At 40.7% G+C, this 15,701-nt stretch overlaps 1 protein-coding gene across 3 annotated transcripts; it reads right to left on the bottom strand.

Annotated features, from left to right (window-relative positions):
- Positions 1 to 766: 766 nt before the first annotated feature.
- Positions 767 to 12,878, bottom strand: ZBED5 (zinc finger BED-type containing 5). 3 transcript variants are annotated; one of them, XM_079929037.1, is made up of 3 exons: positions 12,473 to 12,675; positions 10,738 to 10,853; positions 767 to 9,659 (listed from the first exon to the last, which is right to left on the bottom strand). In XM_079929037.1, exon 3 carries the CDS (start codon positions 9,516 to 9,518, stop codon positions 7,434 to 7,436), a length of 2,085 nt encoding a protein of 694 aa, XP_079785163.1. In that variant the 5' UTR covers positions 9,519 to 9,659; positions 10,738 to 10,853; positions 12,473 to 12,675; the 3' UTR covers positions 767 to 7,433. The 3 variants fall into 3 exon arrangements, with proteins under 3 accessions (XP_079785163.1, XP_079785164.1, XP_079785165.1); XM_079929038.1 differs by lacking the exon at positions 12,473 to 12,675 and adding an exon at positions 12,708 to 12,878 and having other exon boundaries at positions 767 to 10,853; XM_079929039.1 differs by having other exon boundaries at positions 767 to 9,691; positions 10,738 to 12,675.
- Between the last annotated feature and the right edge of the window lie 2,823 nt (positions 12,879 to 15,701).

The raw sequence follows: 15,701 nt of genomic DNA, 5'->3' as shown, positions 1-15,701 counted from the left end.
ATTTCTTTCAGCATGTCTGTGGACTTTTAGGAAGGTAAGAGTCAAATGTAGGCATTTAGATCATCACCTTACACCTGAAGTCCCAGCTTGTTTGGGGAAGGGTTTATTTTGCTCAAAGGTATTTGTCAAGAAAGCCTTGTGAACTGTGATGTAACAGATTTTGCCTTGTCAACACATAACTCTTCTGAGAAGTTAAAACAATCTTGTAGGGAACTTGTTTACAACTTTGACAGAAAACAGCTTTGAAGATAGAGGACCACTCAAATTATTTCTGGCTGATCATTTCCCCTACAAAGCATATGACTTATTAAACATAAAAAATTTTTAAAAATCCCATCACATTTATCAGGGTCTTTGACAAGTTAAAGGAAAAATGAATAGATTTGTTTTCAAGGTTAATTTCTAATTTGAATTACACACCTGATTCATAACTAGGCCAGCCTAAACTAATACGTAAAATCCATTTATTACCAAGTTGTCCCACGAAGAGAAATGGCATTTTTGATAATATCTACTAATGTCAATACATGTGCTGATTTAGTTTCTGGTCTATAAAATATTACCAGTGGCAGAGTTTTGAGTGATAGCACTATGGTAGATGGCAGAATAACCAGAGATCAGACTATTTCAGTTTGGGCTGGGACTTATCATTGCAGCTAAGTTTACCAGTAAATTCTAGTTTTATATTGTTTTCCCTTTAGACCACTATATTAGTTAAGATGATTTTGTCTATGGTAATAGAAAATCCAATGTAAAGGGTCTTAAACAATAGTTTTATTGGCGTGGGCAACAAAAAAATTAAAGGCAGGAATGTGATCAAGTTTGGTTCAGTCAGAGCTCTGGTTTAATTTCTAATTTTTTGGTTGTGCCCGCCCCTATGTATTGGCTTTATCCCCATGCTGGTAGCTAAAGAGTTGCAGCAATTCCAGGCCTCCCAAGTACACAGGATATTTATCTCTTCATTAAGAGTGAGGAAGCAACTTTTGTCAAAGCCCCTGTAATACTGCTCTTGCTTTTCACTTGCCTGTATTGGGTCACATGCTATTCCTGGGCCAGTTACTGTGGCCAGAGCAATACTATGCCTTAACAGGCTTACAGCCAGGTTCCTTGAACAATTTTTGTAAGGGCAATGGCATTACACTCACTGGTGCTTTTCAAACAGTGGATCAGGACCTAAGAATGGGTCATACAATTAATCTTTGAGTTTTCATCATTAAAAAAATTAAATATATTTGGGATTACATTGCACATACAAAGGATTAGTACTGTTCTATGAAACTCTGGTGCTCACACATGCCCACACCTAGATTATATTGTAAAACCTGTTTGCTATGTGAATTGGGGTCAAAAAACTATCTTAGACAAAACAAGTCCACTCCTGAAGCTGGAAAGAGATCAGCTTTTACTTAAGTATATGGATTATGTAGGGGAAAAGTGGATACCTGAAAGAAAATCAGGGTACAACTTGGGAGAGGAAAATAGATGCTGGGGATTAGTCAATAATTTCCACTGTAACCTGCCTGACGCTTGAGTTATGCCTTCAACTATACTAGATTCCAACACAGTCATAAACAAACATATTTTAGTTTTTCCAATGTACATTTCCCTTCCAAAAAAGCACTTCATTCCTTTCATCCAGTAAGTATCCACGATGGGGCAATTTATAAATTTTATCATTTGGTTGTTGGAAAACATTATGGTACAAGACTAATGTAAAAAGCTTGACTTATGGGAATTCCCTGGCGGTCCTGTGGTTAGGACTCTGTGCTTCCATCACAGGGGGCACAGGTTCGATCCCTGGTTGGGGAACTAAGATCCTGCAAGCCACGAGGCACAGCCAAAAAAAAAAAAAAAAAGCTTGTCTTAACCATGTCCTACTGTCTAGCACAAGGAACTATAGTCAAGATCCTGTGATAAACCATAATAGAAAAGAATTTGGAAAAGAATGTATATATATGTATAACTGAGTCATTTTGCTATACAGCAAAAATTGATACAACATTGTAAATCAACTATATTTCAATAAAGAAAAAAAAAAAGGCTTGGCTTCCAAGGGAAAAATCCACATATTTCAAAAAACTGAGCACATCTTATCATCACCCTAATCTTTATTTAGGTTAAAATTTTTAACTTATTTGACAAGAACATTAGAGCTCATTCTAGTTCAACCCCTTTCATTTGGTAAGCGAAGAAACTAAGGCCAAGAAAGAAGGATGAACTTATCTAAGGCAATTAATTAGTTGAAGAACACAAGTCTCTTGATAGCTGCTTCAGAAGTCTTTCCATTGTAACTAATTAACAGTGCAGTTATTACCAACTTTAACAAATGAAAGTAAATAACTTGCATAAGCTCCAGAGGCACCTAGATTTACATAGCTGTTGGATTCTTTCAAGAGTTGTAGGTGAATTATATTTTGGAGAGTAAAATTGCATTTTTAAGGAAACAGGGGGCTTATTAATAAATGCTGCTTTGGGCAGTCAAAAAGATATTTGTGACTGTGATACATGTTCACAGCAGTATTATTCACAGTAGCCAAAGACAGATATAACCCAAGTGTCCATTGATGGATGACTGGATAAACAAAACGTGTATACACACACACACACACACACACACACACACACGAAAACTACTCAGCCTTAGAAAGAGGAAATTCTGGCACATGCTACAACATAGATGAACCTATTTATAGCTGTGTGAAATAAGCCAGACTGAAAAGGATAAATACTGTATGATTCCACTATGAGGTCCCTAGAGTAGCCAAATTCAGAGACAGAAAATGCAAATAATGAGTGCCAGGGACTAGGGGAGGAGAATGGGGGGTTAATGTTTAATGGGGACAGTTTCAGTATGGGAAGATGAAAAAGTTCTGGGGACGGATGATGGTGATGGTCCTTAATGCCGTTGTATACTTAAAAGTGGTTAAAATGGTAAATTTTGTGTAATGTATATTTTCCTACAATTAAAAACAAAAAAGAAAACCTTGTACAGAGTAAAAAAAAAAAAAATGCTGCTTCTGAAGTCTTTGAAAGACAAAGAATAGTTACTGCCTTATCTGTTTAAGTTGAAGCCAAGAATTTTAAAGCTAATTTTCATAATGTTATAGTATGAATTATATTTCACCTTAATACCTTACCTTTTAAGTTAGGGAATTCAATTCACTGAGCACTTACAGTATTACTAGAAATTTGCTAAATCTATGAATGATCCCAAAGAAGTCTAAACTACAAGAGATTACAATTTGTGTATTTATATACGTGTGGTACTAGGGCAAGATTTACATAGGAAACAATCCTCATTAAGAAATCAAGACAGGCGGAAGTGGGGTGGGGGAGGGAAGGATTGAGAGTTTGGAATTAGCAGATGCAAACTATTATATATAGGATGGATAAACAACAAGGTCCTATTGTATAGCACATGGAACTATATTCAATATCCGGTGACAAACCATAATGGAAAATATGAAAAGTAATATATATAACGGAATCACTTTGCTGTACAGCACAAATTAACACAACACTGTGAATCAACTATACTTCAATAAAATTTTTTAAAAAAGACAAAAAAAAATCAAGGCAATTTCAATTACACTTGACCCTTGAACAACATGGGGGTCAAGGGTGCTAACCTTCCGTGAAGTTGAAAATCTGCGTATAACTTATAGTCACCCCTCCCTATCCGCGGATTTAACTAACCATGGGCCATGTAAGCACTGTATAATTTACTACTGAAAAAAATCTGGGTATAAGTGGACCCATGCAGTTCAAACCTGTGTTGTTCAAGGATCATTTGTACTTGAATTATAGGGATTAAAAGTGGGATAATGTATATAAAATATTGTACATTGGCTATACCTCAATAAAACAAAAAACCCCCAAAGTGATAAAGAGAGATTCCTGATAATATCATCTAAACAAAGATCCAATCATCCCTGAGGCTACTGCAAACACTGACCAATAAGTAAAACTTTCTGACTTGAGTAAGTTTGATTTGGGTTTCTATAAATTACAATTGAGAGCCTTGACTAATACAAGAAACATTTGTGGTTCGTATTTTTATTCATGGAGAATGGGTTGCCAACTAAATTAATTTCAGAAACAGGCAAAAAAAAAAAAAAGTGGGAGAGCCCTTTTGGATTGGATACATTACAGGAACTTCACTGTTTCATGCAGGCAAGAAGGGGAGCTGTCATTTGAGGTTGCCATGTTATTTAGCCCCCAAATATCTCTTGCAATATTAAGTAGAACGCCACCCATTTCTTCCTTTAGAGTTTTCTTTTGTGTGACGGTGTTTGTCAGCCTTCCCTCTACTTCTAGATAGAGCCTCTAGTATTTGGAGCCTTAGGGAGTACTGGCAGAATGGTAACCAAAGGTTTTTGGAGGTACAAAATAAAGGGAATCTGAGTGCTCAAGATTTACTTTGCTTTGGTTTTATTTAAGGAAGGTTGATTCTGAAGGGTAGGTAGAGTTTAAACATAAAGGGAAAGAATCTCCTCTTTTGGGATTCAGTCATGGTAACTACAGTGGGTTAGAGTAATAAAGAAGTTGCTGTCTGGAACTAGACTTGCCCATCATCCAGCAGGTACAAGACCTACCTTTAGGTACAAAAGTCTGTTCTCACTAGCTGCACATGGTACCCATAGGTTAGTCCTGATAGGTTATAGAACAGGTCAGTAGTTGACATCAAGAACCAAGTTGGGTAGTGCCGGCATTAAACAGGTCTAGTAGCAGTTAGCAGTGTCTCAGTCAATAGATTTGGGTTTCAATGCAGAAAAGCAGCCTCTCAGAGAAGGTGGTTAGGGGTAAAGGACTAGAAAGCGAGAGGTCTTATATCTCAAGAGGCTTACATCCTGGACAGATGACCTAAGCAGAGGCTCAGGTTCAGCAATCACACAGGGAGTCTGGTTACCACACTTGAGGCACCAGCCAAATGTACACATCATGGCATTGTACATACTTCTCGAAATAGCGTACCTTTAATTCTGGGATCAGCTGACAAAAAGTACTGCATGTATGAGTATCATGAATCTTTCTGGAGAATTAATTTTACTCGATACCAATTTAATCCCTGTTACATATTTTTATACTAAAACAAGCAGTCATGCTTTGAAGTAGATGGCTATTTTGGACGAATTTAGACAAGAAAGCACAGATTTCAAAGAAATGCCCACATCTTATTAAGGAGTTTTAGCTATACTCCCAAGTCATTTTTTGATGCTCTTAGAAAAGTTTGAAATGCAACGAAGGCAAAAGTACTGTCAGAAAAGGCCACTTTAAACTAGGTTCTGCTACTTGTGTGACCTTGGGCAAATTCAGAAATTACCTAATCCCATAGGATTGTTGTAAGATTACTGATAACACACAAGCATCTAGCAGAGTAACTGACAGGTACATAGGTGCTTAATGTGACAAAGGAGAAAAAGCCTGGGCTAAAAATACTTAACCTTGCTGCCTCGTATTAGGTCAGGTCCTATATAGCCTGTTAGATCTCCACACAGAATAAAAACTCAGACTGGAAGTGTGAGTGTGGAGTGAAGTTTGACTGGAACATGGCTGGATATGGCAAGGAACTAATGTAAGTCACTTATCTATTCCTGATTACCCACTGTTCGATTTATATACATAGTCATTTTATCTTAATAACTCTTTAAAGAAGGCATAATTACAATTTTACAAATGAGATAATAGGTTCAGAAAGGCTCAAATTGACCAAAGTTAAAGAGCTAGTTAGGGAATTCCCTGGTGGTCCAGTCGTTAGGACTCCGAGCACTCACTGCCGAGGGCCTGGGTTCAACACCTGGTCGTCGGGGAACTAAAATCCCACAAGCTGCTCGGCATCGCCAAAAAAAGAAAAAAAAAAAAGCTAATTAAGTAGTGGAGCAGGTACCTAAGCTTAATCATTCTATCACATTCTACCTTAGGGAGGGGAGGTTCTCCTCTTCCCCAAAATGGGGAGTGGGTTTAAATAAGTGAGATTAAATAAATAATGGCTATCTAGTAGTTATATGGTAGGTCTTGACTATAGAAATAACACAAAAACCATTTAACCCTGAGTTGGTGAACTGTGTTGGGTGATGTGACATGGAAGAGAAGACTAGAGGCAGGAATGTCAGTGAGAAATCTTTCATAGTGGGCTTCCCTGGTGGCGCAGTGGTTGAGAATCTGCCTGCTAATGCAGGGGACACGGATTCGAGCCCTGGTCTGGGAGGATCCCACATGCCGCGGAGCAACTGGGCTGGTGAGCCACAACTACTGAGCCTGCGCATCTGGAGCCTGTGCTCCGCAACAAGAGAGGCCGCGATAGTGAGAGGCCCACGCGCCGCGATGAAGAGTGGCCCCCGCTTGCCACAACTAGAGAAAGCCCTCACACAGAAACGAAGACCCAACACAGCAAAAATTAATTAATTAATAAACTCCTACCCTCAACATCTTAAAAAAAAAAAAGGAAATCTTTCATAGTATTCTAAGAATACACTGATAGCGGTTTCAAGTCCAATCATCTTCAAGTACAGTAAAGCCTCGTTAATTTAGACTATAGTATATTGAATCGGCAATAATCTATACACAAATTGAGAAACAAAGAAAATCTGAAAATATTCTTCACACTCCCTCCACCTCCCCACCAGTTCAGCTCAAATCAAAGCTCTGACATTCCCCAGTAACTTCTCCTTAATGGCCACACTAAATTCTAGGTAACTGAGCCCAAACCACAAAGAGCAGCATTCTATACACGATAGCATACAAATATAAGCTACCATGCCCTCTTCCATTTTTCGTTGGTTCACCTTCACCAACATTTTTTCCTCTATTTAGCATCTACTTTAGTAAGGTCTTCTGCCAGATAATGGAGACATAGAGCTGGATAAGATCATATAACAGCTCAGTCCAATAACACTGGAAATTATGAGACCACCAAGCAGTTCACAGCTGAGACATACACAAAAAATAGGGCCAAACAGAAAGATTTAGAGAATGAAAGTACTGAAGATAAATTAAGTCAAAGGGTTGAAAAGCAAATAGGAGTCTGTCAGGAAGCAAGGAGAAGGAATGGTTTTTTGAGACCTGAAAGCATAATACAGTGATATGTTTAGGCAAGAAGGTCCCTGTGATTGGAGGGTTACAGGGTGGCATGCTTAGAAACATTGGTAGCGATTAGCTCCTAAAAAGATACATCATGCTAGGAAACTGGGACTTTTCCTTGTGAATCAATATTTCCCACAGTCATGACCATGGAACCCTTTGAAATTACGTGAAGAAGAAATACCAACAGTAGTACAGGTTTAAATTTTTGATTCTTTACCTTTCTTAAAATCTAAGAGGTATAAAAAATTTGAATCATTTTTTTAAAACCCCAAGATATCATCAGTGAAGTAAATCATCTTTTATTTTCATCTTATATTTGGTTATCAAGAGGCATGCAAAACCCTCCAATTTTAATGAGAACAGTGTTTTTGTGTCTTTTTGTCACATATCCGCTTAATATTAGGTGTAATGTTGCTAAGTCGGATCCGCATGTGAGGTGCAGCATCGAGTCTTTTCCTGTATTTCGTTTTTGTTGCAGCATAATATGAAAATCCTGTCTCACACAGGTGCATTGTAGCAAAAGGAAGAAGTACACGAACTGCACGCCTTGCAACACTTGGGTACTCTTGAGTTAGGCTACTCCAAAAATCATTTAGTGAAAGTTCACTGAAATTTTGTTTCACTTGAGAATCAGATGTTAAATCAATCAGGCTCTCGTAGTCCCGTGCTACTAATGAGGCTGGTTTAACAGTTACTGTAAATGGATTTCTAACCCAAGCATTATTGTCATTTGTTACAGGAAAATATTTTAACAGAGTAGAGCGCAAACCCCTTAGGTGGTGCACTATGGCACTGCAAATATCTTTATCAACTGTAGAATTAATTTCAGTCAAAAAGTCACTGAGTGTAGGAAAACAATCAAAGTTTTCTTCTTCAACAGATGAGGCCCAAAATTCCAATTTTCTTAACAATGATGACATTTTATCAAATACTGTGAACACTGTCACATTTTTTCCTTGCATTGACAGATTAACCTCATTTAATTTAGTAAAAATATCTGCAAGATATGCAAGTCTTAGCAGCCAAGATGAATTTGTTAAACAATCAGACAGTCGAAAAGCAGAATCCATGAAAACCAATAGTTCACGACGAAGCTCAAAAAGTCTTACAAGAACTTTACCTCGGGAAAGCCACCTCACCTCTGTATTTAGAAGAAGGGCTGTGTGCTGGGCACCCATTTCTTCACACAAAATTTTTAGTAGTCTGGATTGATGTGGTCGAGCTTTAATATAATTGATGATTTGTACGGCCTGATCTAGCACATTTTTCAGAGATGCAGGCATTGTTTTAACTGCTAGTGCATGTCTATATAACAGGCAGTGACTACTGGAGCTTTCGGGAGCCACATATTTTATCAAGGTGACAGCCTCAGCAATTTTCCCGTCCATTGCCCTGGAAGCATCACTACAAACATCAACACATTTTTCCCATTCAATTTCATGTTTCTGCATAAAACTGTTAATGCAGTTGAAAATTTCTTCACCAGTGGCATTACTCTGCAAAGACTCACATAAGAGTAGGTCTTCCTCAATAGACTTATTAAACCTGTAACGAACAAACACAAGCAGCACAGCAAGTCCTGAAACATCAGCTGATTCATCTAGTTGCAGTGAAAACCCATCACAAATTTTCAGTCTACAAACAAGCTCTTCTTCAATGTCAGCAGCTAGATCCTTAATTCGACGTGCAACAGTACTGTTTGATAGTTGTACTGCATCTATTTTTTTACTATACTGTTCGTCAAACATCCGCATCACCACATCTTTTGCACAAGGCTTGATAAGCAATTCTCCAATAGTATGAGCCTCTCCACTCAGGGCTATATGGTAACTTACATTGTATGATGCTTCTGTAGCACTTTCATTATCTGTATTGACAATTTTAGGTGCTGGGGGTTTATTATTTTCAGGTGAATCAAGATGTTGCTTGAAAAAGCTTATGTCTTTGTCTTTGTATGCAGCATGTTTAGTTTCCAAATGTCTTCGAAGCTTACTAGGGGCCAAAGAGCTATTTGATAAAATTTTCTTACATAATACACACTGGGCATGAGGTGCATCTCTATTTCCAAAGTAAGTAAATCCAAAAGACAAATAACTTTCATCATATTTTCTTCTTTTTGGTTTCTTACTAAATGTTGTTATTTTGTTGGAATTGGACATAAATTTGACCCTGGAAAGCTCACCTTCTGAATTTTTAGAAACTGCAGGCTGCAACTGCTCATCTTCACTCTGTAATATTCCAACCTTTTGATCATTTGATTCAGACACAATTTGATAACAAAAAGATTCTACTTCTTGTTTAAGACTTCCTTGTTTCAGCAACAGATCCATAGGCAATGAATTTGTGGTACAAAACATGGTTAATTTAGAATAAACATTGAGTATCACAAATGTGTTGAAATTATAAGACAGGATACACAGAAGATGAGCAACCATCAAAGAGATGATATATAGCAACACATCAGTTAATTTGTAAGTGCTGCCTATGCATCAACGCGCAGATGGAACATCACACGTTCGTGTATCAGGTGATCTCTCATTCGACTTCCTGGTGCTCTCAGGTATGGCACACCTTTTCTTAAAGGTAGATTATCACATAAAAATAAAAGCTATAGAAATGAGTTTAGTAGTCTTAAACTTACATTTAAAAATAAATTCTAAAAGAAGAAACTATTTTTAGCATTGATCTTTTTCTCACAACGCTTATTAACTTAAGATAACATTAATCTTCTATAAAACACAGTATGGGAACCATTGGACTAAGAAATAATGAGTTGATAAATGCATTTTTAAGGAAGGGACCTTGAGGTCCCATGGCAGGGTTGGCAAACTTCTCCTGTAAAGTGCCATACGGTAAATGTTTTTTACCTGATGGGCCGTATGGTCTCTGCTGCCAACTACTCAGCTTTGTAGTTGTAGCATGGCAGCAGCCATAGACAAAACGTTAAAGAATGGGCAAGTTGTCTTCCAATAAATCTCTATTTATAAAAACAGACAGCGTGGGGCCATAATTTATCATCCCCTTTCATGATATACAGTATCTTGGAATCTCTTCTAGCTTTCTGATGCCTACTGCCATTAGATACATTCACTGTTGACACCGTCATACATCTTAAGGCTCCTTTCAGGGCTAGTAATTATTCTGATAAGCTATGTCAAAAACACAAACAGTTCAAAGTTTTGCAAGACACAGAATTCTGGTGTATCTAAACACTGTGTGTTAACATTGAAAAATAAACTGTAAACCAAAAGTTAGCTACTATTTCTCTGGACTTAAATTACATAAATATTTATATTATCCAAAATAAGATTCATTCAAAATAATGCATATATTTTACTGATTACTCTCCATCCCATTACTCTAGGTGAAGGCTTAACGAAGACCTAAAGAAAACTCTCATTTAAATAGGTTTATTCCTCATATAATAGTTTTTTAAAAGCATAATTAAATGGAAGGGTAATGCAAATTTTAGGACCTCTGATGAATACCAGCCTTATAAGTTAAGGCATTCAAATTTAGTGTCTACCTAAATATAGCTAGTTTGATTTAAAGTTTGAGTTAAACTTTATGATTTGGCTCAGAGTAAGCTTTGGATTCTCGTATCAGATCCTGAATTAAAATGGTTTTCTCAGTAACAGCTAGAGGGTAAGATACCTGAAATGAGGAGCACTCCCTTCTGCAATCACTCTCTCCACCTTGGCAGCTTGAAACGCAGACGCTTCAAAAAAAATGAAATTAAGGGATAGGGTGGAAGGGGAGTAACCAAAAGCCTAGAATGAGAAAAAATAAAATTAGACACTACAAAAGGAGAACGAACTATACACCTCTAAGATGACCATTCTTTACAATTTATTTTAGAGCCAGGCAGTGCAAATGATTCTTCACTGCAATGCAGATCTTAGACTGAAACAGAAGATGCCTAACACAGTAAAAATGTTAATATTTTCGTCCTGTTTAATACCCTGGTAATTTCATTATTTTGTAACGCTCCCCCATCCACTGACTTCAAAGAAAAACATTAAAAACTCTCAGAAGCGAAACCTAACTTTTAAAAGTACAGCCACACCTTAGTGTCTCTAAAACTAAGCACTGAAAGTAATCTAAAATGGAATTATACATGGAAGGGTTACATGAACTATGCTTTTTTGTTACAACCACTCTTGTCTCAATAACCAAGCTCCTTAACTTACTAATGTTTATTGAGTGATCACTGTTTACTATGTGCCAGTAACTGCTAAATCCTTCCTAGATTAGGTCACTTAATCCTCAAAACAAACGTGAGAGTCAGGGACTATTATTAATAACCCCCCTTTAGGGATGAACAAATAGATACAGAGAGGCTAAGTCACCTGCTAAGTTAACACATCTGTGAAGAACTCAGAACGGAACCCAGAAAGTTCGACTGCAGAGCCCACGTGCCTAGTCACTGCTTGTGTGTCCCTGAATACTCTTAATCTCTCAAGCACTAAAAAATCTGTTACCAGGAGTTGGATGGTGCAGAGAGAAATGAATTACAATGGGTTACAACTGCCAGAAAGTCGAGGGTCTCAAACTGGCAGCAGGAGAAAGCCCTACATCTTCATTCCTGGGAGCGAAAGAGTAGACCGTCCTTTCACAGTCCTGAATGCGCTTTAGCTGCCGAGAACTTCATGGAAACGCTGGGTGACCTCAAAATTTAGGATTCCTCTCCCCTGCTACCAGAGACGGACACGACGGAGTGAAAACGCTTTGTTCGGAGGGCCTCAGTTCCACCTTTTTAGAGGTGCTTCCCCGAATCTCTCGAGGACAAAGAGACTGGACTCCCTAAAGCTTCTATTCGACTCCCTGAAAAGGGGCGGGGGGAAACCTCATCTTTTGTCTCTTCGGCTAAGGTGACAGGTAGCACCCTCCATTCAACCCCCACCCTAAGGCGGTTCCTGCTCTGAACAATACCCGTGGGGCAGGAGGGCTGGGTAGGAGTGCAGTCCATTCATAAGCCGAGGCAGGAGGTGGGCACAGACACTCCGTCCAGCACCTAAGTGCTTTTTTCAACGGTCACCTCGATGGGCGGCCCGGCCACCTATCCCTCGGCTGCTCCTTGTCACAGGAGCGCGCTGCCCACCACAGCTGGGGGGCTGGCTTCCTGTGGGCGTCCACCCTCGCCTACGGAACTGCTCTCGCGTTCCCGGGCGGTCGCCTCAGCTAATAACCACAGGAAAACGTCTCAGCACCCGCCGCTATCTTTCTCCTTCATCTCCATCAGTGATGGAGAGAAGGGTCTCGGCTGCGGCTGGGCTGCGGAGCAGCGCCGCGGTCCCCAGCTGAGCCTACGGCCGCCATTTTACGAAGCTCACGGCAGCGGCCATTTCAGAGCGCACCACTCAGCCGCCGCGGCGGCTCTGGTCCTCACCTTCACCGAGGCCTGAACGGGGTCAAGAGCCAGTCGTCGCGGACTGGAGGGGAGAGGGGGGAAGGGAGGAAGGGGAGAAATGAAAAACAAAACAGAGGGAAGAAGGATTCGGGGGGCCGGGCGATGCTCTCAGCTCAGGGATATCGCCTATGCCACCTCCATAGAGATCCAATTCGCGGCGGGCGCGGTAGCTTCTCTGAAGATAAATTTAGCACTCCGGGGCACCCGAACTTACTGTCTCCTTGAGCGACTCCGCCGCCGCCCAATCAGCGCCGGAGTTGCTCCCCGACACCAATCCGCGCTGAGCAGTGGGGTGGGAGCAAAGCAAAGGACCAAGCTCGGTTGAGGCGTTGCCCAGCTGCCGTTGCCCCTGGCAGTCTGGAATCGTGAGCTCGAGGAGGCTGAGTTGAATGGCAGACGTGAAGCGATTGTTTTCAAATTTCCCTGGGCCAGAGCAGCCCAGGCATTTGTTTACAGTGTAGAGTCCTGGGTGCTGTGAGATAGCATTTGTGATCCTGTAGGGCTGGACTGGCTTTGAGAAATCTGCGTATCCACAAGCACTGGGGCTCTGCCCCGGCGGCAGATTTGAGTGGATTCGCGGAGTCTCGGCTGCTGGTGCTTTCACGCCCTCTTTGTTCCCCGAGCCGCACCCCAGGCCCAGATTGCGCAACCGCCTCCTCTTTTCCTTGTTTTCTCACTGGAATCGGGGCAGAAAACTCCCTCTCCCTTCCCCTCCCCTCCCCGACGCTGGCGTGTCGGGGGCCCCTAGCGCGCAGAGCTGGGAGCTGAGCCTGATATTGCCGGGGCGCTGCTCTCGGGTGACCCCACATGGGGTCGGGGAGCCGCGTGTTACAGCAGCGTCTCAGCAGCGTCAACGGGAAAGAGGCCACTTCCTGTGCCTTTGCACCCCTCCCTGGTGGCTCCCTCCTCGGAGGAACGTCCAGCGCTCTGGAACACTCAGTTTGCTAGCTGTAGCATCGGGTGTTTTAAGCCCATTTCTTCTACACCCATCCCCTCTTTTTAAAAACAACACAGCAAAAGGCTTCGGGCTGTGTATTCGGGCTGTGTGAGATCCGTCGTGGCGACCTGCAGTCTGTTTTTCCAAACTGGCATCTTAAAATATGTACGCTTCTTGGAGGGAATTTGTTAAAATACGCGTAGCTTTAAACAGTGGGTCCTATTGTTTGCAATATTTTAGATTTTCGAGGCCCCGTAGAAATAGCCAAATGAAAGTTGGATCTTGTTTTTTAGGCGCTGCACCAATGACAGAAAATTCCCAACTTGTGGTCAAAAGCAAGGGCAGCTTTTGTTTTTCTTAAATATGCTCTTCTTTGATATGCGAATAAATTTCTTAGGCGTTGAAAGAAGTCTAACCTTTTATTTAACAGAATTTTCAGGAGGACTGAAAAGGATGATTTCCTAGGACTGATCGTAGATGTTAACATTTGGTCCTAAATGCTTTAAAGTCATTTCAGCATCTTCAGAACTTTGCCCTATGGTAGGCTATCCATATGTTTTTATTATCATTTTAAAATGATCCCTCTTAAATCGGCCTCATTTGAGGGGGAAATCATTTTGGGGAAGGGGCGCAATTTTACTTGAAGAGCGAAGAATTTCATTTTGTAATTGCAGGAGTTGTCTAGCTTCTTAATAATATTGGAATAATATCCCACATTTTCATATGTTTTATATTTCAGAAAAGCCTTTTACATATATGCTCCCGGTCTAATCTTCACGTATCTGGTTTACATCTTCATGAATTGGGAAAATCCAAAACATTCAGCTGATAACAAATTCAACTGAAGTCAAGTCTAGGATTTAATCTAGGTCCCAAAATCCGAAGTCTGATAATTAAAGGACTTGAAACATAAGAACTTTTTCTGTAATTGATTAGTCGATACGTTATTATAGGATGTTGGTTGCTGAGACAGATAAGAAAACGTATAGACAATGTAGAACTCAGACCAATAATGATAATGGCTAGCATTTATTGAATATGCAGTATTGGCAGAGGCTGTTCTATCTACACACTTTTTTTTTTTTTTTTTTTTTTTTTTTACGGTCCGCGGGCCTTTCACTGTTGTGGCCTCTCCCGTTGCGGAGCACAGGCTCCGGACGCGCAGGCTCAGCGGCCATGGCTCACGGGCCCAGCCGCTCCGCGGCATGTGGGATCTTCCCGGACCGGGGCACGAACCCGTGTCCCCTGCATCGGCAGGCGGACTCTCAACCACTGCGCCACCAGGGAAGACCCTCTACACACTTTTTAAAGTACTAGCTCATTTACTCTTTACAACCCTGTCAGATGACTATGCCTATTTTACAGATAAGGAAATTGAGCACAGAGTGGTAAATAAATTGCCCAAGTTCCCACAGCGAATTGTTGGCAGAGCCAAGATTAAGTGCAGTGAGGTTGTGGGAACTACAGGCCATGTGTGTCTGGGCGGGGTGTGCTTGTGCATATTTATATAAGGCAGAAAACGATTTCAAGTACGATTACAGTAATATATTGGGTAAGAAGGTAGAGCTTCACCATGAAAATGGAACTCGGTTAGTTACTTGGGGCTCAAGTAACTAACCGAGTTACTTCCCGTAAAATCATCACGGGAAGTAGTAACAGGAATTTTGACTGATATCCCAAATTTGCAGCCTTAGTTGCTGTGAGAGGTCTGAGATGGCAATTCTGTTCATGTTGGTTGCATGAGTTAATTTGCACTGCAGTTAGGTTTGCCAGAAGCAGATGATGAGACAGGGAGCTCTGGAGTCAGTATCGTAGGTTGGAGTGTCCCACTCCACCCTTTATACTCCCCTCTCCCTCAGATAGTATATGGCGGCCGTGGGAAGGTCAGGACTGCAGCTGAGGCAGACCCTGAATGCGCTGACAGCTGTAGGCCATCTGCTGATCACACTACTGGCCCCTGAGCAGGGCAGCAAGTCCTTTCTTGAAGAAGGATCTGAGTGGCACATCTCCATGCCTGCCACAATGTGTCACCTTTAATATAAAAAAGGTGGTAAATTAGTACAATTTTCATTATATCTGTAAAAGTTAATAATTTCTGTGGTGTTGTGTGCTTTGTGAACTTTTAAGATCTATGGGGGAGGGTGGGAATTTAGCGGGTGGGGGGAGGAGGAATTGGATGAGGGCAATCAGAAGGTACAAACTTGCAGTTATAAGATAAATAGGATGCAATGTACAACATGATCGATATAATTGACACTGATGTGTGTTATA

The sequence above is a fragment of the Stenella coeruleoalba genome, assembly GCF_951394435.1.
Source record: "Stenella coeruleoalba genome assembly, chromosome: 8".
Classification (NCBI taxonomy): domain Eukaryota; kingdom Metazoa; phylum Chordata; class Mammalia; order Artiodactyla; family Delphinidae; genus Stenella; species Stenella coeruleoalba.
The sequence above is the reverse complement of the archived record's forward strand: the minus strand, read 5'-3'. Positions and strand labels throughout refer to the sequence as shown.

Coding starts and splice junctions, on each gene's coding strand:
- ZBED5 (XM_079929038.1), bottom strand. CDS start 9,518: ATGGTTGCTCATCTTCTGTGTATCCTGTCTTATAATTTCAACACATTT.